The sequence below is a fragment of the Miniopterus natalensis genome, chromosome 2, assembly GCF_054644295.1.
Source record: "Miniopterus natalensis isolate mMinNat1 chromosome 2, mMinNat1.hap1, whole genome shotgun sequence".
In the NCBI taxonomy this organism is placed as follows: domain Eukaryota; kingdom Metazoa; phylum Chordata; class Mammalia; order Chiroptera; family Miniopteridae; genus Miniopterus; species Miniopterus natalensis.
The window spans coordinates 160724616-160751492 of record NC_142082.1 but is presented as its reverse complement, the minus strand read 5'-3'; the positions used below and the strand labels follow the sequence as shown (position 1 = coordinate 160751492).

Here is a 26877-nt window from a genome sequence, read left to right as displayed (position 1 = left end):
CCAGCCTTGTGCCCTCACCGGGAATCAAACCACGATCTCCTGGATCACAAGTCGATACTCAACCTCTGAGCCATGCTGGTCCAGTTATTCTTGTATTATTATTTATTAATTATTGTATTACTTTCCATTCAAATAATTATAAACCTACTTTTGCCCCACCCTGAATTTGGGATCAAAGAAATGTAATCTGGGAAGCACAGATTCAGACAGAAACCCAAATAGTATCCTGATTACAGGGTGAGGGAAGGGGGGGTTTATGAGGAAAGGAATAATTACATGAAATAGAAGAAAGAAATTGAACTGGCATTGTGAAGCTGAGTTACTATCGAGCTATACATGATTGGCCACTGATTCTACCTTCAAAGAGAGAGTCCATAGTCATCGGTCCTTATGATCAGAATGTCTGCTGTTCTGCTGGTTTTACCAAAAACTGCTTGTAAAACAATCTTGATGTTAGCCCAGTTCAAAGGTCTGGCCCAGTGCAAACAGTTCACAGGTCCGAGGAGCGGCGTGGGCAAGGCAGCTCCCCTGGAGTGGCATCTCAGGCTCTAGTTTGAAATGGCTCCACTTATGTCAGCTTCCACAGGGGGATATTAAACATATAAAAAGAGGCGCTTTAACTGATAGGACTGGAGATCAGTGTAGGAAAGATACATCTCAAAAGTGTAAGGAATGGAGGAAGATGCATACAGATTTAGACTTAAGGCGCAGAGTCCTACAATTAAAGAATCTCAAATGGGCCTTAGCCTTTTCAATGTGGTAGGCAGCATGGTCTACAGTTTGACAAGAATTGTCTGGGGTGGGAGAATACAGGAAATTGGGGGAAGGATCATATTAGCTGCCAAAATAAAGGTACAGGTTGCCTGAGGGAAGGGGGGGTGGGGGGGTGAAGGGTCTTAATATATGGTGACGGGAGAAGATATGACTTTGGGTGGTGGGCTCACAGAGCAGCCTACAGATCTCGTAACCTAGAAACCCACACCTGAAACCTATATGTTCATATTAACCATTGTCACCTCAATAAATTTAATAAAGTGTTTTTTAAAAATGAACAAATAAATAAATAAATAAATAAATAAATAAATAAATAAATAAATAAAAAATAAATGACTATATTAAAAAGAAAAAAAATCATAATACTTGTTGGTTTACAAAATGGATGAGAATTTTAACTCATATACTTAATGGCTGGCTTCAAAGAGAAAGGTGATAATTCAGGTTTAGACATACTGACCTTGAAGTAACAATAAACCATACAAACAGTAACATGAATCAGGTAGTAAGAGATATCAAAGCAAAGAACAGGAGAGGAATAATAGCTGGGAATTGGATTATGAAGTCTTTGATGTAAGTGAAAAGATTATTGTAGTGAAGTGATGAATTCATGCACGTCCCACATAGCACAGGGGATGCAGTCCTGGAAGTGGGTAGTCAAGTTAATTAAAGTGAACTGATGTCTTTGAAGATGTTTTCCTGTATCATAGACTGGCAATGCTCTCCCCTACTTGTCAAAGCCCTTACAGACGTGATTTTGCCTGTGGCCCTATTTTTTTCTAGCTTCACTTCATACTATTTCAGTCAACATTACCAAGCAGCAGTACGTTTAAGATATTCTCTCCCATGTCAAAGCATTTCCACAATCCATAATTCCCTGATGATCTTTACCATTTGTTTTTCCAACCATTTCTTTGACAATGTCATGATCTATCATAAAACCTACATTTTAAAATCAATGGTTATACCCTTCCTTTTTTTCATAGTGGCAGGTCCAGGAGTATCATTTGTGCAGTAGTCAGTTTGTATCAAAAACCTTTCTTTACAAACGAAAAGTTTCCACAGTAAAAGAAGCCACAGCAAAACAAAGTAAATACATAATTGCAAACAAAACAATATTCAGAAGAAAGCAATTTAGTGTTTGCAATATGCTGTTCAAATTCTCACTGGCTAAAGGTCATCCGTATAGTCTGCTGCACTTGCTTACATTGATGGAAACCATAAGGTCACATTCAAAGCATGGACATGACACAGCTAGACAGTGATTAGATACAGAGATACAGATATAGATGTAGATATAGAGAGGAGAGAGAGAGGGAGAGAAAGGAGGAGATATATAATTATAGATACAGATATAATTTTCAACTATTGCCAGTTATTAGAAAAATATTTCATAAACACATTTTGTAACAAGTCGGCATGGTTGTGGCCACTATAAAATGACATATGCATGTAAAAGCTTACAGGGAATATTATGGAATGTAAATATCAGAGGACAAAAGCCTTCACATTATAATATGCTTACACTTTAAGTCCCAGAGAAGGTGGAGAGAGAAGGCACATTGTGTTCACTAAGGTTATTATAATGTTGTCCAAGGCAGAACCGTGGGTTATTCCTGCTTGGGAAAGGAAGAACAATCAGCTTTGAAGAGTTAGAATCATTAAGAACACAGCCTCTGGGGTTGACAGATTAGTTTAGATTCCTGGCTTGCCACTTATCACTCATTATGTGATCTCTTTGGTATCTACAAGTCCCTAGGGGTAGCCACAGTAGAATATTTTTTATGCATAGCTACTATGTACCAAAGATTTTAACATCAGGGATACAATACCCAGCTCTATTATGTGATATGAACACAGACTAATTGAATAGAGCACAAGCAACATTTTTCAAAAGTACCTCCAAATCTAGCTAAACTAATAAATGAAATACATCTCATTTTAATTCTTCTGGATGGAACCAGAGAGTTCCACCATAATGTTTATATCATAATGTGTATATCATTTTTTTATGCTCAAAACTTTTTCTTAGCCAATATATGATAAGCTCTTATTAATTTTTTATTATTCACTTTGTTTTTAGCTAACTATCTTGTCAAAGACCTAATTGCAGAAATTCTCCATTTTTGTACAATTGACCAGTTATTCCACAAAGATTACCTTCTAAGTATATGTGGCTATGAAGAATTTTTACAGAAGTAAGTATCTTATTAAGGTAAATTTTGATCACTGTTATAGTCTATATTAAGCAGCACTTACTTTGTGTTCCTTTAATCAGACTTTGTCCAAGCACTATACTCTCCTAGTCAGAATAATTCAATCAATTTTGCCTCCTTTAAGGTGAATTTAAAATTTTATAAGTCATATTGACAGTCCTATTCTTGGTTCTATTTTGTATTTTGTGTGTTTATGGCAACATGTATTTAATTGACCTATGACTAAGGTGACCAGCCATCTCAGTTTTCCCAGAACTTAGGGGGTTCCCAGGACATGGGATACTCAGTTTTGACATCAAGAAAATCCTGGGCAAACCAAGTTACCTTACTTGTAATAAAGCTTATTAGTACTGATCACAATTTAAAAAATAAATTATTTTGTAATAAGTAATTTTAAATTTTGGAATAATATTAGTATGTTGATTAAATACTGATTTTTTTAAATCCCAGAGAGTTTGAGTATAAGTATATTAAGACCTGACTTGGGGTGGTGAACACACAATGTAGTGTACAGATGATGTGCTTTAGAATTGTACACCTGAAACCTGCATAATTTTGTTACCAGTGTCACCCCAATAAATTCAATTTTAAAAATCCTAATGATTTAGGTATTAGAAAGAACAATAATGAATATTCTGCTTATTAGAATAAATTATATCAATACACATAGGCTGTTACACTCAAATAGTAAGTATATTAATTTTTCTTGGAAGGATATATATATTCTTCCATTTCCATTAGGGAATAAATGACTATAATTAATCTATACTAATATTGTCACCTTTCCTATTTTAATAAAACCCAGGTAAATAAATTTTTAATAACATTTCCAAAAAAGAGTAAGTTTTAAAATACCTTCTTTAAAGGATTCAGGAAGCTTTTAAAACAACAAGAAAAGCCTGTTCTCATGTATGTCAACTGCAAATGCTTATTTGACAGAAAACTCACCTTTTCTTAATGTGCCACAATAACTATTGTCATGAAATTCCTTGAAGACTGACCTTGAAACTATAATACAAGTATAAGAAAGTAAATATTTCTCTGCTGGTATTGCATAGTTATTCTAAACAGGAAAGAAATAAAGAATAAAATGTTTCATAAGGTGGATTGCTATTTACATTTCCCCCTTGTGTTTCTACAAGTATCTAAAGATCGGCAACACTCAATAACTAAGCCGCTCCTTCCAACATGTGGTTCTGACAGCATATCCAACGAGCAAGGAGAGGCACTTCCGTGGCGCAATCTTATACCGAATATTCATTAAAATTCACCTTCTGAATGAGCAAGTCTCCAAATGTGCATCTGGACTTTGGCTAATGTCAAACATTTGATGCAAAAGAACAAGAAACTTTATCAAACATATTCATGTAGTATTATCAGTAGGAAGCATCATCCCAAAAGCAAAACTACTGAAAAACAGAAATTTGGAAAAGCATAATGTGGAGAAGATTTATAATGGACCTTGACTTAATCACTGTTTCGAGAGGATAAGTCATCCATAATTAGATAACTCAACTGTTGACTGCTCAGATGTTGTATATATCATCCTACTACTATATTTTTCTTGCTAATATGAACATAATAGATTTCTAAAATGTTTTCATAGTCATTTATTTCTATTAAAAATTCATTTACCTGGGTTTTGTTAAAATAGGAAAGTTGCCAAGTATTAGTATAGATAAATTATAGTCATTTATTCCCTAATGGAGATTGAAGGACATGTATATATCAGGGATTTGCTTACTATCTGAGAACAACAGCCTATGTGTACTGATGTAACTTATTTTAATAAGCAGAATATTCATTCCTGTTCTTTCTTATATCTAAATTATTTAGATTTTTTACTGTATTCTTATGGAATGTAGGTAAGAGATGTCTGATAATATTCATAAGTTGAAGGGGAAAAGCCTATGGAAAGAGAAGAATTGAAGGCACAGAACACATCGATGGTGAATCAGTTCCACGAGGATATGACAGGGGGTGATATCAAGAAGTCAGAGGAAGAGGTCAGAAAGACCAGCAAGAGTTCAAATGAGTATTTGAATTAAAAAATGTTTAGTACCCAGAAAGATAATCATACTTTTGGAAAACTGGAGCTCTGACAAAAATAGGATACTTAAGGAAGTGGCATGTAGAGGATCATAATAGTAATAAAAACAAGAACAGAATGTCCATCACTGTTAAAAGCTTCATATGGGCTGGAATTTTCACAAGTAGCACCATCCATTCTCAGGTAAGAAAGCATGATTCTTCCCATTTTACAGATGGGGAAACTGAGGCAAAGAGAAATTAAATGACTTCCTAAAAGTCATAAAATTTGGAAGCAACAAAGTCAGGATAGCACAGGTTTATCTGGCTCCGATGCCCACAGTCTTTCTTTCTTTTTTAATATGTGGGGATTGAGCCCATAACCTGGGCATGTGCCCTGACTGGGAATCGAACCGGCTGACTTCTTGGTGCGCGGGAAGACGCTCAACCAACCGAGCCCACCGTGTTTCCAGCCTGTAGCAAAGCCTGGTCATGACAAAGGGTGACTTGGAAACAAAAGTTACACGGATAATGTTTCATTAGGGTTAATGATCATGTATTTGTGCACTAAACATGGGTTTATAATTCAACATACAGCATTTAAGTCAAACACAAGAACATAATTTGCAGAATACTCATTTTCTTACATTGCAGGTTTTCTTTTTTTAAATCTTTAATCAAGAAATGTTTTAAAATGATTTTACTAAAATAAAGGTAAATTATAATCACTAAAGGGGGGCTTTCGATGTCATTTCCAGATTTCTGATTAAACAAAAATTAATTTATTTTTGGAATTTTGAGACTGTTTAAGCAAATAATATCAAAGCAAATCCTGCCCACTATTGGTAATGATACTCCTTACCACAGTTGCTTTGGAGAAATGAGTTAACCCCTTTTGACTTCAATTTATTTACCTTTTAAAAATTAAATTTTAATATATTTTTCTACTTTGCAGATGAGCTTTAGGGTTACATTTTAGTAATCTTTAATTCCAAATGTAAAAATTTTATTAAGCCTCTACTAGTCTTTTCATTATTTATGGATTGCTTTGAGTGTAAAGTGTGGGTCTCAATAAATTAAAAATATATGGTTATTAAAATATAATGAACTAAGCAGAAAAGTATCCCTCCCATAAAAAAACTATTACTTTTATAGTATGATGTAGAAAGACTTTTCATTTGAAGCTCTCTTATGTTATCAGAACTATGCTTCTTCATCTGCTCAGTTTTAGAAAGAGATAAATTATATTTAGTTCATTTTTGCAGTTTCTCATCTCCTTTGGATTAGATAAGGGTAAATTCTTCACATTTAAACTCCTTTGTGTCTTCCAGATGGTATATTTGTCTTTAAAATAGTCACAGTAGGTTTTAAGGAAGTAGCTAAACCTTTTGTCGTCACAATTAAAATGTCAGTGGTCAGCCCGGCCGGGCGTGGCTCAGCGGTTGAGCGTCGACCTGGGATCCAGGCGATCGGGGTTCGATTCCCAGTCAGGGCACATGCCCGGGTTGTGGGCGTGATCAGTGACTCTCTTGTCATTAATGTTTCTATCTCTCTCTGTCCCTCTCCTTTCCTCTCTCTGAAATCAATAAAGATATATTAAAATAAAAAAAATTTTTAAAAAATGTCAGTGGTCAGGATACATTTTACAATTTTGATAGCAGTATTTATACTTGTGATGTTCTATTTTTTCACTTCTTCCTTAGGTCATATTTTTCTATTTCTTTTTACTCACCTATCTTCACTAAGGGAGCTAATGTAAATAAATACCATGATAGGTAGATAGGTAGGTAGGTAGGCAGATATAGAGATGAGCACAAATTACACATGTACTTCAATGTATATTGATTGGTTAAGACAGTGTTCTCAGGCTTTAATGTGTACACCAGCCACCTGAGGATCTTGTTAAAAAACATTCTCATTTAGTTGGTCTGGGCTGGGACCCGCGACTGCATTTATAATGAGCTTCTGTGTGATGCCAATGCTCATGGCCCACTGTTCACTTTTCAAGGAACAAGATATTAGAGGCTATCAATGAACTAAGAATTTAGACTCTAAGAAAAAAAAATTTTACAAGCTTTTCCAAAACAGTACATAGGACAAAAGTTAAATTTAATCAAGAAAGCAATTAAGATGTTATACTTTGACATATTGCAAAATTAAGAAAGATAACCTTCCTAGCAAGTCAAAATTCATTTTCATAAGTCAACTATATTGTTATGGCAACTGATTTAACATTCATCTTAATTTAGTATCACAAACATTTTCTGTCAATTAAAATATTACATTTTCTCTCTCTCTGGCTCTTGTTCTGGCTCTCCCTCTTCCTGTTAAATGTTTTTACAAACACAATAACAAACTTTAATATCATGTTTGCATAACTATTCTCAAAAATGAAATATAATTTACTTACCCAGTACTTCCATGGAATCAAACACAGTCTCATTAACTATCAGTATTCTCCTCAAAAACAGCTTTTTAAAGAGTTTTAAATAAAGAATTAGAATAGAAAATTCATCGATTATCTCATAGTCTTGTGGTAGCTTAATACAAAGTTGTCAGCAATATAAAGAATGGAATCCAAAACCAAATTAAGTCAGAATAAATTAAATAGAGAAATAACAGAAGTCATTTTGTTAATTCAAAAAATATTAACAGCTTCCTTCATGTTCTGATCTTTAATGCCCCACATTAATTACCATGGTAGGAGTGTCCTTCTTAATTCCACTTTCCTATTTCCTATGATCTTATCCAGTAGACAGATTCCTGTGGGCTTACAGAGTGGCAGGCTGAAGACAGGACAACTTGAGGACAAAAAGGTTGTTTCCTGCCCAGCCGGGTGTGGCTCAGCCGTTGAGCATCGACCTAGGATCCAGGCGATCAGGGTTCGATTCCCGGTCAGGGCACATGCCCGGGTTGCGGGCTGAATCCCTAGTCGGGGGTGTGCAGGAGGGAGCCGATCAATGACTCTCTCATCATTGATGTTTCTCTCTCTCTCTCCCTCTCCCTTCCTTTCTCTGAAATCAATAAAGACATATTAACACATTGTGTACCCCATAGAAATCTCTAAAACATACTCCAGGGACTGCACGTTTTTGGGAAACTACACATTATTTAAATCATCATCACTACAGATCATAATGCACTTTAGGTGTTGTTTTTCAATAATTATAACATTTTTATTTACAAAAACAATTAAACAATTAAAGTTCCTAGTACTTTTTTAATGTATGGTACTGCGTAAAACATTTTCCTCTGTGAAGAGGGACCAAACAAAATTTACATAAGTATCTAGATTCACTCCTTTTCCCATGGGCGGCACAAACTCTGCAGGCTCTCGTAGGAAATTTTTTCTTTCCACTCGCTGGAATGCACGTAGGTTCATGCTGCTTCATGTCACCTGACCACCTTTTGGGTGGATCTTTACGAGGTGTTCTCCTTGCACCCCCAGGGGAAGGGCTGGACAGATTTGTCTCTGGTCCCCGAGAGCCTTCATTATTGTCATCCGTTACCCAGCCTCTCGCCACAGATAGCAGAAACTGCTTATACTTCATTTTTGCTTGTGGATTGAGGACGTTGTACACTCTAAATGAATTGAAAAGTCCACAGTTTATAAGGTAGAGTACTACTTTTTTTGTCCATTTCATCGTTTTCCTTAGAATGGAACAACACGAAAGGCATTGATCTGCACTGTCAACGCCTTTCATGTGGGCATTGTATTCCTTGATGCAGGGAGGTTTTACAATATTTTTTCCCGTTTTTTCTATTTTTTTTTTCCTGTTGTCGAGACAGAAGTGTCACAGATCGTTGATATTATTCGGACAACCCGCTTGTCTTTCCATGCTAGGAGAAGGATATCTCCTTTTCTGGAAAATATTATGTCACCTTTCTTCATTCTTGATGTTTTCATTTTCAAATTTGGCGGTAAACCTCTACTCTCCCTGATGGTCCCACAGGCTCTAGTTTTGTTCTGTAGCAGCAATTCAGCAGCAGATGTAGCACTGTAATAATTATCCTGGTAAATATGGTGCCATATGCCAAGATAGGGTCCAAGGACTGAAAGAGCAGTTTCTCGCAACTTCTTTCCTTCAGCAGTGTATATCTCCATAGTGCAGACATCGCCGGTGTCACTCCCGCACACCATCCGAACAAGTAAGCCGTATTTGGTTATTTTCGCTGGGTTGTGCGTGCGAAATTTTAAATGTCCTCTCCATGGAATCATTTCCTCGTCCAAAGACAACTGTTGCTTTGGTTTGTATATTGTTCGAAATTTATGCAGGAAATAATCCAGCACAGGTTGGATCTTGAAAAGTCTCCCCGAGCGACTGTCCATTTTGGCGTTATCATTGAAATGCCAGAATGTCCATATTTGCTCCTTGTCTGTGGAAATATAGGGGTACATATCAGAGGATCTGCTGACCAATAGTCTTTCAAGCTGTCTTTTCTTGTTTGACCCATCAGAATAATTAGGCCAAGGAATTGCTTGATGTCCTTCTGTGTATCCGGAGACCACTTTAGTGTTCTAGATGGTGTTTTGCGTTTCATTGTGGTTTGATCATGATAGTTGGACAGCTCTTTGCACAACATCTCAAACAACTCATCACCAAAGAAGAGATCGATCACAGAGGGTACAGAGTCACACTGAGACGGAAATGTAGTGACCCCAGCATGACCTTCAAACATTGAAGGTGGTGTGTCAGTTTCAGAGCAACACTGATCAGTAGCTTCGTCAGTGTCGGAATCACTTGAAAGCACCGCCACCTTGCGCCTTACAGGTCCAATAATTTCACTGTCAGTAAAATCAGTAGACTCGTCTCCGGAATCGTCAAAACAGTCATCCGCATCTTTGATCTCACTAGGAATACCTGATAAATTATCGTTAAATACTTCTGGAAGTGTATCGGTTTCGTTGGTTTCCTCCCTTTTTCTGAGAGAGGGCATTTCTAAAAGCGCCAGGAACTTGAAGACGAAGACCATTTGAATGAGCAAAATACATCGTAGCTGTTCCTGCAGTTATAGAGTTTTCCATAGATTGACCTGCACGGTTTCCGCCAATGAGATCGCTTCATTTGGTGTGGACAAGACAGTGTTGACATCTAAGGTCCATAAGAGACGGCGAGTGAAAAAGGAGAAAACTCGTGAGCGGGGGAAACACGGGAAATCTCAGGAGCGGTCCTCAGCGGATGGGGGGTGGAGCACGAGAAATCTCGGGAGTGGTACACAATGTGTTAAAAAAAAAGCCTTTCCTGAGGTGGTCCTGCATCCTGATTTCCATCAGGGAGTAACAATAGCTGTACCTTCACCTGGACCTGTAACTGTCTCATGACTTTTTTTATTTATAAATACGTTTATAATACATGAAACTTAATGCTACGTCATAATTTTCTCTCTTATTATCTAGCCCAACATTTACTTGGAGTGCATGTTTTTATGTTTCTTACTCTTATGTGATTTAAGTTTTTCTATCAAAAATCTTGCTGTTGGCCTTACTCTAATTCAATTTAAAAATTTTATTGGGAAACAATGAAATTTAGTACACTTAAAGCTTTCGCTGAGTAAATCATGACTTCATTGTTAGGAGTAATCCACAAGTGCAGAATTGGCGGAAATGAATAATCTTTCTTGAAAATCCTACCTGGGTTTACAGTTAAGCCTCAGGTTTAATATCCTTGATTTTTTTTTCTTAAAATAAGCAAAACAAAACTTTCCTTTATTATTAACTGACCTTTGTCAAGGAATGTTAGAATCCAGAGTACTAAAAAATGTAAAAAAAAAAAAGATGGTCATTAATAATCTTCCTTTGAAATTGTCATATATATTCTTAAATCTAAATTATGAAGGCAGCATCTACCTCTTTATTCATCACCAGCATTGATTTATATGATCTGACTGTCTACTTGTGGGTCTCTTTTCTGTCTTCTGATCCCTCATAATAGAGAAAATGTTGAATACCATTGATTAGAGTTAAAGAGTCCTCTTCAGGAATTAAATAGAATTAGAATTTTTAAATAATCTTCTTAAGAAAACTTCTATCATTAAAAAAATGTTTTAGCTAATCCTGTGATAATTTGTATTAATTTATTCTTTAAACGTTTTATTATAAATTGTAATTGCCTTTTATTCAAAGTAAAAGTAAAACTAGTAAGGAAAAGTCTAGGTTACAGTATATAAATTTTAAGGTAATAGTTTATATTCATTGCAGTAAAAACTGGGTTATATATATTCCGGGGGGGGAGGAGGGGATGAATCTTTTTCTTTTCAATAAAATTAAGTATTTAATTTAGCTAACTTGAACAAATGATTATTCTCAGCACATTCAGAACAGCCTAAGTATTTCAACATTATAATCTACAGTACTATGTTATAACTGTTTAGACTTACTCTGAGCCAATAAATATGTTAAGGTGTGTTTATCTTTTACATGACTTTGCTCTTCCAATTGTAAAATCACCAGGTGAACCATAATGTCACCATGATTCACCAAAAGAACCATGTCACAGCATTAGAAAGAACATGTCATAACTTTGAGAGCTCTCACACACAATAAAGTATGTTCTGTTAATAAATCATTCACTAAGAGTACCTTGAGTTACTTCAATTTAGTTTTCAAACCTTCAAAGTACTTTCCCCAACATTTTAAAATTAACTTTGTTTCTATCTTTAATAAATGCAGGCACATCATTTAATGTTATTTTATCTCAAATTAAAATAGCCAACATGCAGCTCTAAAGTTATTTTTGTTACTCAAAAGTGTTATTTACTTCTAAAAGCTAAGAAATCTTAAATCACTGCCCCACCACCATCATCAATTTTGAGTTAATTGAAGTTTAAATAACCTAGTGCTCCATTTTTCTTAAATAAAGTAATTATGTAGACAATATTTGAATTGCATAGTGTTTCAAATTAGCCAATATCACCTTATTAAGACTTAAATGTGCTATTTTGGTCTTAGTTCTTGAATGTTTTATATTAGTAAATTCTACAGAATGTTTCTCCTCTGGAGGTTTGTGGAAAAAATAATGAAAACTTGAAATAAAATATTATCTGTATTTTTTATCTCCTGGGTTGCTGGCTGTATTACAAATTTGCTTACCAGCCCCCTTGCAGCATAGTATATATTTTTGTGAAGGATGCAAAGGTCCAGCTTCACCGCTACATTTCTTTCTCTTAGGCTTAAATAAAACCTCCCTTGCAGTAGAGTCAATTTCATTTTATTTTTGAATTAAAAAAAACATATTTGTGTACTTTACATGTAAAGGAACGCAACCATATTCAAGTGAAGAGAAATGAGGGATGGTTGTCCTTTTATAGGCTGGTGGGAATTCTTAAGAAAAGTGGGCCATTTGGATGGAAGTGTTTAGATCTCTTAGGTCCAATTCTCTCTTGCATAGTAACTGTTGGAATTCATGGAGGGTCTCTGTTCAAAACCATGACTCCCTTCTATTAACCCCCATGGCTGTAAAAATTCTAGGTTTAGAATTTAACCTATGCTTGTCTATCCAAGTAGTAAACTTAAATTTTCCCTATTTATAGTGCCCTTGAGAGAAAAATAATATACTTGAGGAGCACTGGTTGAGGAAAGCAAATGATCATTTATAGTTATCTGTGCTGAGTCAGCAACAGCTGACGGTTTGCACATAAATTCAGGGTGTTTTTGTCAACTGCACAGCTTACTAGAATTAAAAATCTGGTAGATATATTATAGAAATTTTTAAGTGGCAAACACCAAAGGAATATGTGTGTATATGTGTGCACACATGCATGCACACATAAGTATTTTTAAATGCTCTCTGGAGTACTATAGTCTTATTAATATTTTAATATTTGGTATACTCATCATATTTATTAGTCAGTCTAAGTCTTAAAAAACAGTTTAATTACTTAGCTTTCTTAAAGAAATGTTTTCAATAGCTGTCAGTAATCTTCTTAATATTTATAAAATCGAATTGAAATACTTTTTTTCTATATACAACTAATATTTCAAAGTACATCTCTGTGACTACTTACTACACATAAGAATAAAGAACATTTAAACCAAGTTATCCTATAAAATAAAGATACGTATTCATTCCAGTGAAAGAGTAATGTTCATAAAAGTGTGTTTGCAAGGATTCCTAGGCTGATGGGAGTCAATATTTGTAGGTTGGACATTATTTAAGATGTCTTTTTTGCCCCATAGGACAAATCTGAAGCATTTGCATATCAATTTTTGGTGTTAAGGTCATTAACCTCTCTTTATATAAACATGCTGCTATGAAATACTTTAAAATGACATGAGCTACTTAGGAAGAGGAAATAGGAGTGATTATGTGCAAGGGTTCAGCCTTTTGGTGTTTGTCTTAAACGACAAGCATTCTCATAACTGTTCCTAAGATAGTAGCTAGCACCTTTACGTGTTGAGAGAATAAATTAATAGATGTGCAGAACTTTGATTTACTAGTACATATGGGGGGGATACAACTTTTTGATATATCATAAGCATCCATATTTGAAATGTTATCAGGTTGAGAAAAATCACTTGACATGTAAAATCTGAAATAGATAATTCAAATGTTCACATTGTAAGCCTAGTAAGATCATGGCCTGTTGTCTTAGTGCTCAAGCCCTGCTCTACATTACCCATCTTAGCAACAATATTTTTTATTTCTCCTTCTCTTGGTGTGGTAGCCTTTCTTTCTGTATTTTCTGATACCGAGAGCCCTCAAACAGAAATTTGATATGGAGCTGGTTTACATTACATTTTTGTGCTAAGTCTTCAAAATTCAGTGTGTATTTTTCGGTGACAGCACATCTTAGTTCAAACCAGCCACATTTCAAGTGCTCAGTAGCCACATGTGTCTAGTGGTTACTACATTAGAGGGGGTAGCCCTAGATCATCAAAAACAGATTCATCAGAATGGTGGTTTTGCCAAATAGAGTGACAGCCAAGAGGTGAATAGTAGTTTATAGCTCTTAGAAAGTGTGATGTTATTGGAGGCTCTGTAGTCCTTTAAATATCAGAGACTTAAATTTAGTGACAATTCTAACTCAATAATAGCTTTTGTTCCTGCTAGCACACACGAAAAGGACTGCTTAGTATTTTAAACATGATACCTGGAGAAATGATGTAGGGAATACAATCTCTTCTGCAATATGCCATGTTTCTGTAGCATGAATCAGCTTATTCATAGATGTCACCTAAATACATGTAAATGTTTCTGGCCACATTAATATTTTACATTAACAGTGGCTGAATGCAAAGTGCACAGGAAAGTGCTGGGATGACAGTATTGTACATAATGACCTGTTACAATTACCCAACATGCACTTTTTTATCTTTGGCCTCAAGCTCTATCTTGAAAAAGCTTATTGCAGAATTCTCCACAATATTTGTGTATTTTCCGTCGTATTTTTCAGCAGCATCAAAACTTTCTTATATCCTCTCCCACCAAGCTAAAGACATTTTTTAAAAGCCTTTTTTATTTACTATATTTCTTTACTTTTTTTGACATTAGATGTGTCTTTTAAAACCATGTTTTTATTAAGATTTGCGCATGTGTGTATGTGTGTGTGCATGCGCATGCTCTGGTTAGAGACCTGTATTGATTTCAGTGGTCTCTCCAATCTTATTTTCCATGAGGCCTATTATTTTTAGCTCACAATTTGCAGAACATCTCACCTCTCCTTTTAGAAAAAGAAATATGTGTATTTACACCAGGAATACTTGAATCTGTAAATAAATTTTAAGTGTGCTATGTTTACTCTCAATATTTATGTTCTAATCTCTGGTCTTATTTTGTCAAACCCAGAGTCCTTTTTTGCAAAATGAGAGAGGTAGGCAAGAACAGTGCTTCCTTTCCAGTTTTTGAGATCTTGCTTCATGCAAAATTATACATGGTATTCCCCTAATTGAAATGATAGTTCTATATCTTCAGGACTGGATTAGCATGTTAAAATAAAAATGCAAATCTGCCTAGTAGTCCAACAAAATTCTCATGAAATGACAGGAAAAAATATTAATGCAAAACTTCCTAATAAAACAAAAAAGGGCAATAGCATGGGTAGGACAAAATAGCAAGAGAATTGCTGAGTTCCCAAGTAAATGTCAAAAGATATTAAAAATAAGAGGGGCTTGGGACATTCACTTGACAGCTTTATAAAAACAGACAATTTTCTAAGGAGTGATAAATTTTCAAAATCAGCTCAAGAAGTAAAAAAATATAATAGCGCAATGAGCAGTGCGGAGTGGAAAATGTAGTTTTAGGCAAATTACACCAAATCTTCAGGGATTACAGCAGAATTCCACAAGCAAAATCAACACATAACCCAACTAATAAATACCATAGAAAAATCTTTGATTTATAATAGAACAGAATCTATAAAACATCTTGGGAGAAAACTAACACTTTACTCAAGAGAATAAAAGAGAACCAGAGTGCATGTCGAAATATATACTTTTCCTTGAAAGGAAGATTTAATATTATCAAAATACCAACTCTTCTTGTAATGCCATAGGTAAAATATAAATCAACACTATATTAACATTTTCTCTTTAACATTGGCACACTAATTTTAAAATCATCCTTGAAGTGAAATCATGTAAAAATAGATATGTTTTCAAATGGTAACTTTCACTCATTTTCATACTTCAAAATATGCCATAAAATTAAATAATTTGAAGCAATTTGGTATTGGCACAAGAATAGATGTATGGATTCATGGAATACTTAGAGTCCAGAAATAGACTGGCTATTTATAAAAATTGGTCATGTGTTAAATAGGTTGGAGATGAAAAGATGTTCTTACTAATTAGGAATATTTGAGAAAGTTTCTATTATGTTGAAGAAAATATCTAAAATTGGAGTGTATATCACTTTCACTAAACAAATGCATTCCAAATAGATTGAGGAAATAAGTATAAAGAGCAAAAACGAAAGTTAGTGTTGCTAGGAAAAAATTAAGTCGAATTCTTTAAGAATAATTGATAAAGGGTAATCATTCAAAAATTTTACTGCTAAATTAAATGTGGAAGAAATAAATTGAAAAGGTTAGAAAAAACTTATAAAAATCAAAACCAAATCTTCATTCATGTTGTCCCTCGAGCCTAAGTATGTGCTCTTTGTTAAAGATGCTAAACTGTTTCAAACAGACTCATGGGTACGAACAACAAACTGACAGGTGCCGGATGGGAGAAGGGGTGGAAGATGGGTGAAAAAGGTGAAAGAGGTAAATAAAAATTTCCAGTTATGAAAAAAGTCACAGGAATGTAAAGTTCGGCATAGGAAATACAGTCAATAGTACTGTGATAACTATGTATGGTGCCACATGGGTACTGTAATTATTGTGGTGATCACTTCGTAAGATGTGGTGTAGTTGTCTAATTGCTGTGTTGTACACCTGAAACTGATATGATATTGTATGTCAACTATAATTGAAAAATAGATGACATATAGATATGATAGATATGATAGGTGATGATAGATGATAGATAGATGACTTATAGATATGATAGATATGATAGGTGATGATAGATGATAGTTGATAGATAGATGATAGATATAGATAGATAGATGATAGATAGATAGATAGATGATAGATAGATAGATAGATAGATAGATAGATAGATAGATAGATAGATAGATAGATGATAGAGATAGATGATAGATGATGATAGATGATAGATGATAGATGATAGATAGATAGATAGATAGATAGATAGATAGATAGATAGATAGATAGATAGATGATAGATAGATGATAGATTAGCTGAAACTGGAAATTAAGAGATAACTGATCCTTCAACAGATCTTTCATCTTATATCAAAGGCCTCCTTTTTTATTTTTTCACTTAATTGTTGACGTGGTTTTTTTTTTGTTTTTTTGTTTTTTTAATTGATCCCCTCCACCCCACATCCATCCCACCTCCAGGCTTTCCCCATATCAATGTCTGTGTCCATGGGTTATGCTTATAAACATATAAGTTCTTTGATTAATCTCTTCCCACTCACTCCCCCATCCCCGCCTTCCCTCTGAGATCCCTCAGTCTGTTCCATGCTTCTATGTCTCTGGATCCATTTTGTTCATCCATTTATTTTGTTTATTATATTCCACATATAAGTGAGAGCATGTGGTATTTGTCTTTCTCTGACTGGCTCATTTCACTCAGCATAATACTTTCTAGTTCCCTCCATGCTGTGCCAAAGGATAAAAGGTCCTTCTTTTTTACAGCTGCATAGTATTCCATGGTGTAAATGTGTCACAGCTTTTTTATCCACTCATCTACTGATGGGCACTTGGGCTGTTTCCAGACCTCAGCTATTGTAAATTGTGCTGCTACTAACATAGGGGTGCATCAGTTCTCTGTGATTGATGTTTCGGGTTCCTTAGGATGTATTCCTAGGAGTGGAATCACTGAGTCAAATGGCAGGTCAATTTTTAATCTTTTGAGGAACCTCCATACTGCCTTCCATAGTGGCTGCCCCAGTCTGCATTCCCACCAGCAGTGCCCTAGGGCTCCCCTTTCTCCACACCCTGGCCAGCACAAGTTGTTTGTTGATTTGTTGATGGCAGCCATTCTGACAGGTGTGAAGTGATACCTCATTGTCATTTTAATTTGTATCTCTCTGATGGTTAGCGATGTTGAGCATTTTTTCATATGTCTCTGTATGTCCTCTTTGGAGAAGTGTCTATTCAGGTCCTTTGCCCATTTTTTTAATTGGATTGTTTGTCTTCCTTTTGTTAAGTTGTATGAGTTCCGTACATATTTTGGATATTAACCCTTTCTCCAATGTGTGGTTGGCAAATATGTTCTCCCAATATAGTGGGCTCCCTTTTCCTTTTGTTGATGGTTTCTTTTACTGTGCAGAAGCTTTTTATTTTGATGCAGGCCCATTTGTTTATTTTCTCCTTAGTTTTTTTTGCCCTAGGAGATGTCTCTTGTAGACAGCATATATTTGAGTCATGTTTTCTTATCCATTCAGCCACCCTATATGTTTTTATTGGAGCATTTAATCCATTTACATTGAAGGTTATTATTGATAGATACTTATCTACTGCCATTTTGGTTCTTTTTGCCTATGTTTCTCATTCTCTTTATTTCTATTTCTAATTATAGCAGTCCCTTTAACATTTCCTGTAATGCTGGTTTTGTAGTGATAAAATCTTTTAGCTTTTTTTTTTTTTTTTAAATCTGGGAAGCTCTTTATTTAACCATCTATCTTGATTGATGATCTTGCTGGATAGTGTAGTCTTGGTTTCAGATCCTTGTTTTGCATTACCTTGAATACTTCATGCCATTCCCTTATGGCCTGTAGAGTTTCTGATGCGAAGTCAGACGACAGCCTTATGGGGCCTCCTCTGTAGGTAACAGATTGCTTTTCTCTAGCTTCCTTTAAGATTCTCTCTTTGTCTTGAATTCTTGGCATTTTAATTATGCTGTGTCTGGGCATGGGTCTCTTTGGATTCTTCTTGCTTGGGACTCTCTGTGCCTCCTGAACTTGTGTGACTTTTTCCTTGACCAGGTTAGGGAAGTTTTCTGCCATTATTTCATCAAACAGGTTCTCTAACTTCTGCTTACTTTCAACCTCCTCTGGTACTCCTATGATATGAATATTGTTACATTTCATGCTGTCCCACAGCTCCCTTAGACTGTCCTCCTGTTTTTTAATTGTTTTTTTGTTTTTGGGTCCCTGATTAAGTGATTTTTCATACCATCTTCTAACTCACTGATTGGATCCTCTGCTTCCTCTAACCTGCTGTTCACTCCACCCAATGTATCCTTTATTTCTGCTGTCATTCTTCATTTCTGACTGGTCATTTTTCATAGTTTCCATACCTTTTTTTATGCTGCCGAGCATCTTTACAATCAGTATCTGAACTCTATATCTCAGAGATTGTTTATCTCCATTTCATTTGGCTCTTTTTCTGGAGACTTCTCTTGTTCTTTCATTTGGGGCTTGTTGTTTGGTCTCCCCATTTTGGCTACTTTTTTGGGTTTGTTTTTAAGTGTTAGGTAGATCTGCTAGGACTCTGTCTTTTTGGGGGGTCTCTGGTACAGGCCAATGTCAGATGCAGTTTGTGATTGGCCCTGAGTACCCTGTTTGGGGCTATCAACAACCCTAGGGTTGCAGTCTCCACCGCTGGGGCTGGGTGTGTTTGCCTGGGACCAAGATGCACACCAAGGTCTGCTTTTCTAAGGCCTGGGTCCCAAAGCAGATCAGGCAAAGATTCAAAGCACTCGGAGGTCTGCCTCTTCCTGCAGACTAATTAATCTGATTCTCTTAATGAGCCTCAGGCTGTAGAAGCTCCACAGGGTGGGGAAGCTGGTTGTTATCAGTCTCTTAAAAAGCCTCAGGCTGCAGAAGCTCCTCTGGGCAGGGTGAGAAGCTTTCCTGCAGGGTGGGGCAATTGCTTCACCCCTCAGGCAGAAGCCAAAAATTCACAGCCCAAGCAAGATGTCTTCCACAGTCTGAGGGAATGAGTGGGCACAGGAATCCAGAGGGGCATCCCCTGACCTCACTCTCCAGAGCCCAGAACCCCAGACTCTTCCCCACACAGCTCCAGTCCACTCCACTCCCCCTCCGCCGGAGCCCAAGGTGAGTGGCTGCATAGGAAATTTTGGCTCTTTAAGAGGGTGCCTGCAGTTCCAGCTGCCTCTCCCTGGCAGACAGAAACCCAGCTACTTTTCACAGCCAGATGTTATGTGGGCACTTGTCCCAGTTCTGGTGCTCTGGGCTGGGGATCCCAGCCTGGAGTTTATGCCCCAGAGTCCTCAGTGGGAACCCCCACAGCTGAGATCTCCCTCGGGACCTTCAGCTGCTGCCTGCGGGAGCCCAGCCAGCCCTCTCCTGTCCGCAGTTCCTACCAGTCTCTGTGAGGCCTCCACTTTTCCCCCCTGGTTATGAGGGTGCTCTCCAGCTCATATGAAATTGGTTTTCAGGATGGTTTTTCTATGTTTTAGTTGTAAGTACAGATTGGTCCCTGGAAAGTATCAGTGTAGCTTCCACTCAGTCTGCCACCACCTTGGATCTCCCTCAAAGGTCTTCTTTATTCTAATATCAAAACTTTGCTATTGAGAGACTATGTAGATATTTTTAGTTTAAAGATAAAATGTTTTAAGACATATGCCATTTTTAAAATTCTTATCTCTAACTTTTTTGATCAACCAACCTATTACTATTCTTGATTTTATCAAGTAAGTGATAAAAGAATCTGAAACTGAAATTTAAATGATCTTCACTTGGGCAATTATAGGGTAATGTTAGAGAACTGAATAGAATAAGCTCTAAGCTTTATTTGAGGATGTGATATAAATAATTATTAAATTGAGTTTGCAATAATAAATATTAAGGTATACTTTATTTTAGAAATTAGGTAAGCATGGCAAGATTAAAAATATATTTATCTCTCAATTCTCCCAATCCTCTAAAGGTAGAGTGACTCAAAGAAGTCTTAGTCCCAAAGAATGAAGGAAAATAATTTTAAATACCATATGGTTAATATAAACCTACAATAACATGGCAAAAGTATTGCTATGAGTGGAATAGTTTGAATTTTCTGATTAAAAGGCAAAGTCTCACAAAATGAGTAAAACGAAATTTAGCTACAGGCTAGAGACACAGCTAAAAGAATCTCATTTTTAACAGAAATATATGTGTGTGCTTAGCTATTTCTTTCAGCTTACAAAAAAAAAAAAAAAAAAAAGTGCCATAAACTGTTGCTAATTGTTATTCTTAAAAAAGAGAAAGAGAATTTTTCTTATTTGTTTTGTTTTGTCCAGTTTAGTATAATTCAAATTTTTCTGAGAGAATATGTTCCTATAATGTAACTTTTTTAAAAAGAGAAAAATTACAGGAAAAAAATCCTTCTAAAATCTAATAATTACCTGATATCTGAAAATTATGCAGTCCCTACCATACATACACACACACAAATGGAAATGGGGCATGGAACATGTGTAAACTTTTACCATTTGGGTGAGTCGATAGGTATTGGGCTTTCTTAAAAAAAATAATAATAATAATTGCCAAAATAAAAACATTTACAGAGAATTTAATAGATATCAACAATAATGTTTATTTTTCTGACATTGTTGGAAATAGGTGGTCCCAAATACAGGGTGTCCCAAAAAACATAACACACCCTTTGAATAATTATAAGGGCAGTGTTTATTAAAGTACATTTTATAATTGAGCTATCCACTGTTAAAATGTGTAAACATTTTTTGAGACTGTATTTAGTGAATTTTCCAAATAAATGAATATATCACCTTAAGGGCCCTAAAATTTTAATATACATTTTCCCCTGATAGCCTTCATATATTTAACTGAAATTCTTAAGCAAAGTATACATTAACACAATTGGTCCTTTTTAATGATTCAGAATTACTAGAGAGATCAAAATTCAAAGCTGTAGAACACATAGTAAAGTAAAAGCCTTTCATTGAAAAGAATAGGAATCAGACATACATTGTAAATCACTCATTCAAGGTGCTCATCAATTAATCTGTGATGAGCAAATATTTACACGTATTTACACAGAGAGAGAAGCAAGCAGAGAGAGAGAGAGAGAGAGAGAGAGAAAAGGAACACATACTACACCATTAGAAACTTCTGAAATATGAAGGGATATTTTTTCTGTTTAACTGCTTGGCAAGCCTCTGATGTAGACATTAATACCCCAACTCTAAAGAGGAAAATACTGAGTTTCAGATAGTTTAATGGACCTGCATATGGTTACGGAGCTCGTCCATCTGTCTCTAAAGCCCATGGCGCTTCCCCCTACCACTCTGCTGCTCTGGTCCCCTGGCCCCCACATCCACTTCGCGGCATCGATTAGATCATCTGAAAGCATGCTGTCCCCAGTTTTGAGATGGCTGGGCCAAGCCAACGTTGAATATGTAAAATATCCTTTTTTATAATTTATTATAACCACTCTAAAGGGCATCTAATCATTTTCTAACAATGCATTTTAAGATAATTGTAACATCGTGTCATTTTAAAATGAATATGAAACACATAACACTAAGAGTACTTATCAAAATAAGCTCCAAAAATATAAGGAAATGAAATCAGAGAGGAAAACAAATCCTTGTAGGTGTTATGGGAGGAAATGATTGTTCATTTTTTTGTCCTTCAGTGATTACTCTTTGGGGAGCCACAAAATATTTCAGAAAGATAAACCTGTTATTCAACTTCATCTGCAGAAAAATAGGGAAGCTCTGGGAAAATTATCTCGAAAGGTAAGACCTTCTTTCTGTTGGTTTTAATGTGCAAACTGATCATTTTAAGGACAATATTCCCATCTTTATGAATTGTTACCAATTTCTAATTACATAATTAAATGAATATATGTTCATTTGAGTATATTTATTAAAACATAATGAAATATTTACCTATATGCCTGTTAACAATTTGAACTAAAGCAATTGCATGAACACTTTACTACAACCTGAGTGTAATAACAAATGAATGGATCTATTGGAAAAACCACTTATGAAAAACTTATTAAGGTTATCATTTCAAACCATCAATGAATACACTAGAAAGTTAATGTAATAAAAAATGTGAAAGAGAAATCATTGAAGGGAGAGAAGAAACATAACTTGTTCTACTTGAAGACTGTTTATGTCTTTGTCAACACAGTTTAAATCAGGACATACTAATATTCATAATATATAATAAAACTACCTACCTAGAAAGAAATTACTGTGCTTTAGTGACATAGTTTCATTCTGTTAGATATCAGTTTTATTTCTTGTGAGGTCTTGAGTTACTTCAAACCCAAAATGCACAGTATGCAGTGAACTTTGATAATGTTGGCAGTTTTTATCTGTAGAATATTCCAATTACCTACTTTAAGCAAAAATCCCAGCACCCTGTCATTTACATCAAATAACAGATTTCCAGTGCATTACTCTTTTTTTTCCTAGTTGGAGGTGTTTCATCATGAAAAGTGTCAGATGGTACATTAGGTTGCAATATATCTATGTGCAATATAACATAATGAGGCCAAAAGAGAGTTGTTTAGCCAGTGTTGACAGCTCCAGGGCTCTGCATCTGAAATCTCTACAAAGAAACATTATAAAGTACAACTAATACCCTCAGTATTAATAAACCTGAAAGTTTTCACAGTCTCCTCAACGTTGACAAAAACGCTGAAATCATCATGTTTCATTTCAACACCGAGGAAGAGAGAAAATATATGATTTTAAGTTCTACTCTTGTTTAGAAGCTGCATGTTGCTAAAAAAAAGTTATCTCATTGGTAAAAATTCACAGATCACTAACATTTCAGTTACCTGTAAATTGAGGTTTATTCTTAAATCCATATAATTCCATATATTTTATGTCTGGATTTGAACATTTTTATTGCATTGAGTCTTTATGATAATTCTATGTGGTAAATACTATTAAAAATAAGGAAATGAATCACAGGGAGCTCCATGACTTTCCCCAGATCATGTTCATAAAACTGGTGAGCAGAGGAGCACGGGCTGAGCCCAGTCAATGAGACTTCATAGCCCATATCTTACGCTAGCAACTTACTCAGGAGTTTTAGATGTGAGTTTCAGAACAATCGGTCAAAATTCTAGCTTTATATATATTTTCCTTTGTCTTATTTTGTTTTCCACATCTATACACACCCCAATGTCTGGGGCATAATAGGTGTTCAGTGATAATTGTATTAAGTGCCAGGCACTGTTATCAGTGCTTTACATGTATCAGTTCACAATAGCTCAAGAGCAAAAATAAATAAATAAATAAATAATAAATAAATAAATAAATAAATAAAAACAATTACTCTTATTTTCCTTTTTTAAATAAAAGTACTTTAAAAGATTGTTTGAATGGCTCAGTGTCTTGCAGCTAGTAAATAAGGGAGATGAGACTGGAGTAAAGCTGGTCTGGTCACAGAGCTCACTGTATCTTAATGACAGCCAATCAAGCACCTCTGAGTTGTCATAGCCCCTGTTATACCCAGGGAGAAGCATCTAGGCATTTCTGGGTTTAAAGCTATAGTTGTCAAGAAACGTCTGCTCTTCACACTGTCATTTGGATCATAGTGGGAATTAAGTCACGTGGTTCTTTTTGTATGCATCAAGGCTCAACTCATGAATCATTATTTCCTACAATGAATATGGAGGACTAGTGGTGGTAATTATATTTATATATAAATCCTAGAGCATATAGGTTTAGCTCTGACCATAAGAAATAAGGAGTGTTAAATTTAGTAATTGCCATCATGCTTAAAAGCAGAGATTCTGGATTCGCACTGCCAAATTCAAATGTCTGCTCTTGGACATATTATTAAGTTCTCTGCACCTGAGCTTTTTCTCATTTAGAAATGTGAATAATTATAGTACTTACCTGATACGGTTACTATAGGAGTTCTATTAGGAAAGATAAAAGAAGAGCTTAAATCAGTTCCTGCACTTAGTCAGGTCTATATAAGTATTAGTTATTGATTTCATAAAATTAGGGTATGAGGCTATATGATATTTTAGTCTTTTTCTATTAAACTATATGATAAGGAAACCATGAATGTTCTCCTTTCATTCTGTTTTTAAAGCGCTGTCAAAATTCACTGTAATTTTCATAATTGTAGGTGTAAGGAAAATATTATTAAAAAAATTTTCTCTCTAGTAAAACAACATAAACTTGGCTTGATAATATTCTTTTATATTATGTTAAGAATACAATGATTATTATCATTCTATTCATTGTATTGACAGTATTGCCTTTCAGTAGATATTTCAGAATTCTAAAAGGCATTGCAAAGCTCAATTCATCCCAGATGCCTTTCTTTTTTAAACTTGCTTGTATCATAATAAATTTGGGAATTTAACTCTTATTCCATGAGATTATTTATAAAACAGGTTGACAGTCTTTAGAAATCATTCTAGATTTCCAAATTTCAAAATCCCCATCTTGATGTGATGTGAATGATTGTCTTTTCTAAAAAAAAAAAAAGTGTTCTCCCTCTGTCTTCTTAATTTTGATCAAAAGCATTGCCAGCATTGTAGATATTAATAATAAATTCAAGATTCCTTTCTAGCTCAAGGAAATATTCACAGAACATTTACAGCAAAATATTTTTGTGTAAAAAAAAAAAAAGCTTTAGCTTTTTCCTTAAGGTGAAGGTATGGCCTTCAGCTTTGGAGGAAAGTAAAGTACATGATATATATTCCATGGACAACTGCTCAAAATTTTCCTCCGGCTTTTTGAGATGCTTTAAATAAAAATGTTTTCTTCTAAGTTACAATATTACAAAGGTCAACTCCTTCCTCCAAAAAAGTGTCTCGGGAAGGCAAGTAAAGTGTTTAGAAAATGAATGTTACTATGGTATACAAAAATATGCAAATAAGTCATGTTATTTATATGCTTGCTTTGGTTTCAACTTCTGAAAGAATTCAAGTACCAAATATTACAGTTCAGATCTTACTATCTCTTTTTTGGCTCCAGTTTTCACTTTTTATTTTTCTTCTCTTCTTACTCTCCTTTCCATGCCTAAAGTTTAGCATTTCCTATTGCAGGGGGGGAAATGTCTTACCACTATCACACTTTCAAATTTAGTCATCCCACTGACTCTAGATGTAAATTCCTAGAGAGAAAGCCTCATATTTTCAGGTCCCTTAGCATTTCTACAAAGTGTTTCTTTTTAATAGTGATGACCTGATTCTATGTAACTTCTAGTTCTAGTGATGACCTGATTCTATGTAACTTAGCTTCCTCTCCTTCTTCCCAAAACAACCCTATATAAAAATTAATTTACCTTTGACCTTAAGCCATATAAAGGTTTTCCTTCTGTCAGAAACTCTAATAGGAAGTTTTTAAAAATAGATTGTGTGTGCATTGACATATAAGATTGCATGCACCGCAGCACTGAGGGACTCCCTCCGCTCCTAAGCTTAGCGCCACCGTGCGGTGAAACGGTGCAGTGGCGATGGCGTCCGTTGCATTCTCTGCAGACTTGCGCAGGGTTTGCAAGAGCTGACCAAGGAGTCAGGGTGCGACCCTGCGAGCCGCACATGGGTCAGAGGACTGTTGTTTTACGGTGAGTAGTTCCTGCTCATCTTGGGAGAATGATCATAATCATTGATCACTGATAACTCCTGGGATCTATACCTATCAGTAGTGTAAATCATTAGCACATTTTAATGTTCATGAAATGGAAGTTCTCTTAACCAGCTTGGCAGCAAGATGTGAAGCTGAAAATGAAGGGATTCATTCTGTGTCTGTGGCCAGCCTGGCAAGCTGTCAGGTCTTAACACCCCCATGGCGCCTGTGGCCTAAATGCAAAGAAAATGCACACGTGTGTACAAGGTGTCTGAAAATGGCCTTCCGCCCAGGAGAAATTGTTTGACCTTGGTGACTTCAGGATGTCCTTCAACTGTCCTTGGGGTTTATCTTCAACTAAAGCTCAGCTCTCGGTTTTACTTTGGTAGAGATTGCTTATACAGTTAAGGAGAGTCTTGTAAGGTCTTTAAAACAAAGTATTAGGATGATGAATGAGGGTTATCAATGAGGTGAATTAAATGCCAGCAGGAAGTTCCAGACCTATTTTTATCCAGCACTCATTCCTGTTCACTCTATAAATATTAATATATCCTGCTGTCTACAGCATGAAGATGACCACAGTCAGTTTTTTCTGAACCAACTTCTTGAATTTATGCATATTTGGAAAATATCCAGGTAAGACATTTTCTTTCTATTCCAAGACTACCTTCAGACTGAGTTCTCAAGTGCTAAATCACACTATTTCTCAGGTGACTGTAAAAAAGTCCTGTCACTAGTACCTTGGAAGCTATTGTATTTTAATAGATACCTCCTTTTGGCAAATTCTGTTAATAATTATCTATTCCTCACAGCTATTCGATACATTTG

The 26877-nt window shown here is 35.4% G+C and overlaps 1 protein-coding gene across 3 annotated transcripts in view; it reads left to right on the top strand.

The window, feature by feature from the left end:
* Window positions 1-26877, top strand: part of PIK3C2G (phosphatidylinositol-4-phosphate 3-kinase catalytic subunit type 2 gamma) — a 233360-nt gene that overhangs the window by 10047 nt on the left and 196436 nt on the right. For all 3 annotated transcript variants that reach the window (XM_016197493.2, XM_016197491.2, XM_087813943.1), the window contains exons 4-6: window positions 2858-2972; window positions 22131-22233; window positions 26615-26685. In XM_016197493.2, the coding sequence (XP_016052979.2) occupies window positions 2858-2972; window positions 22131-22233; window positions 26615-26685 (289 nt within the window). The remainder of the gene's footprint in view (window positions 1-2857; window positions 2973-22130; window positions 22234-26614; window positions 26686-26877) is intronic.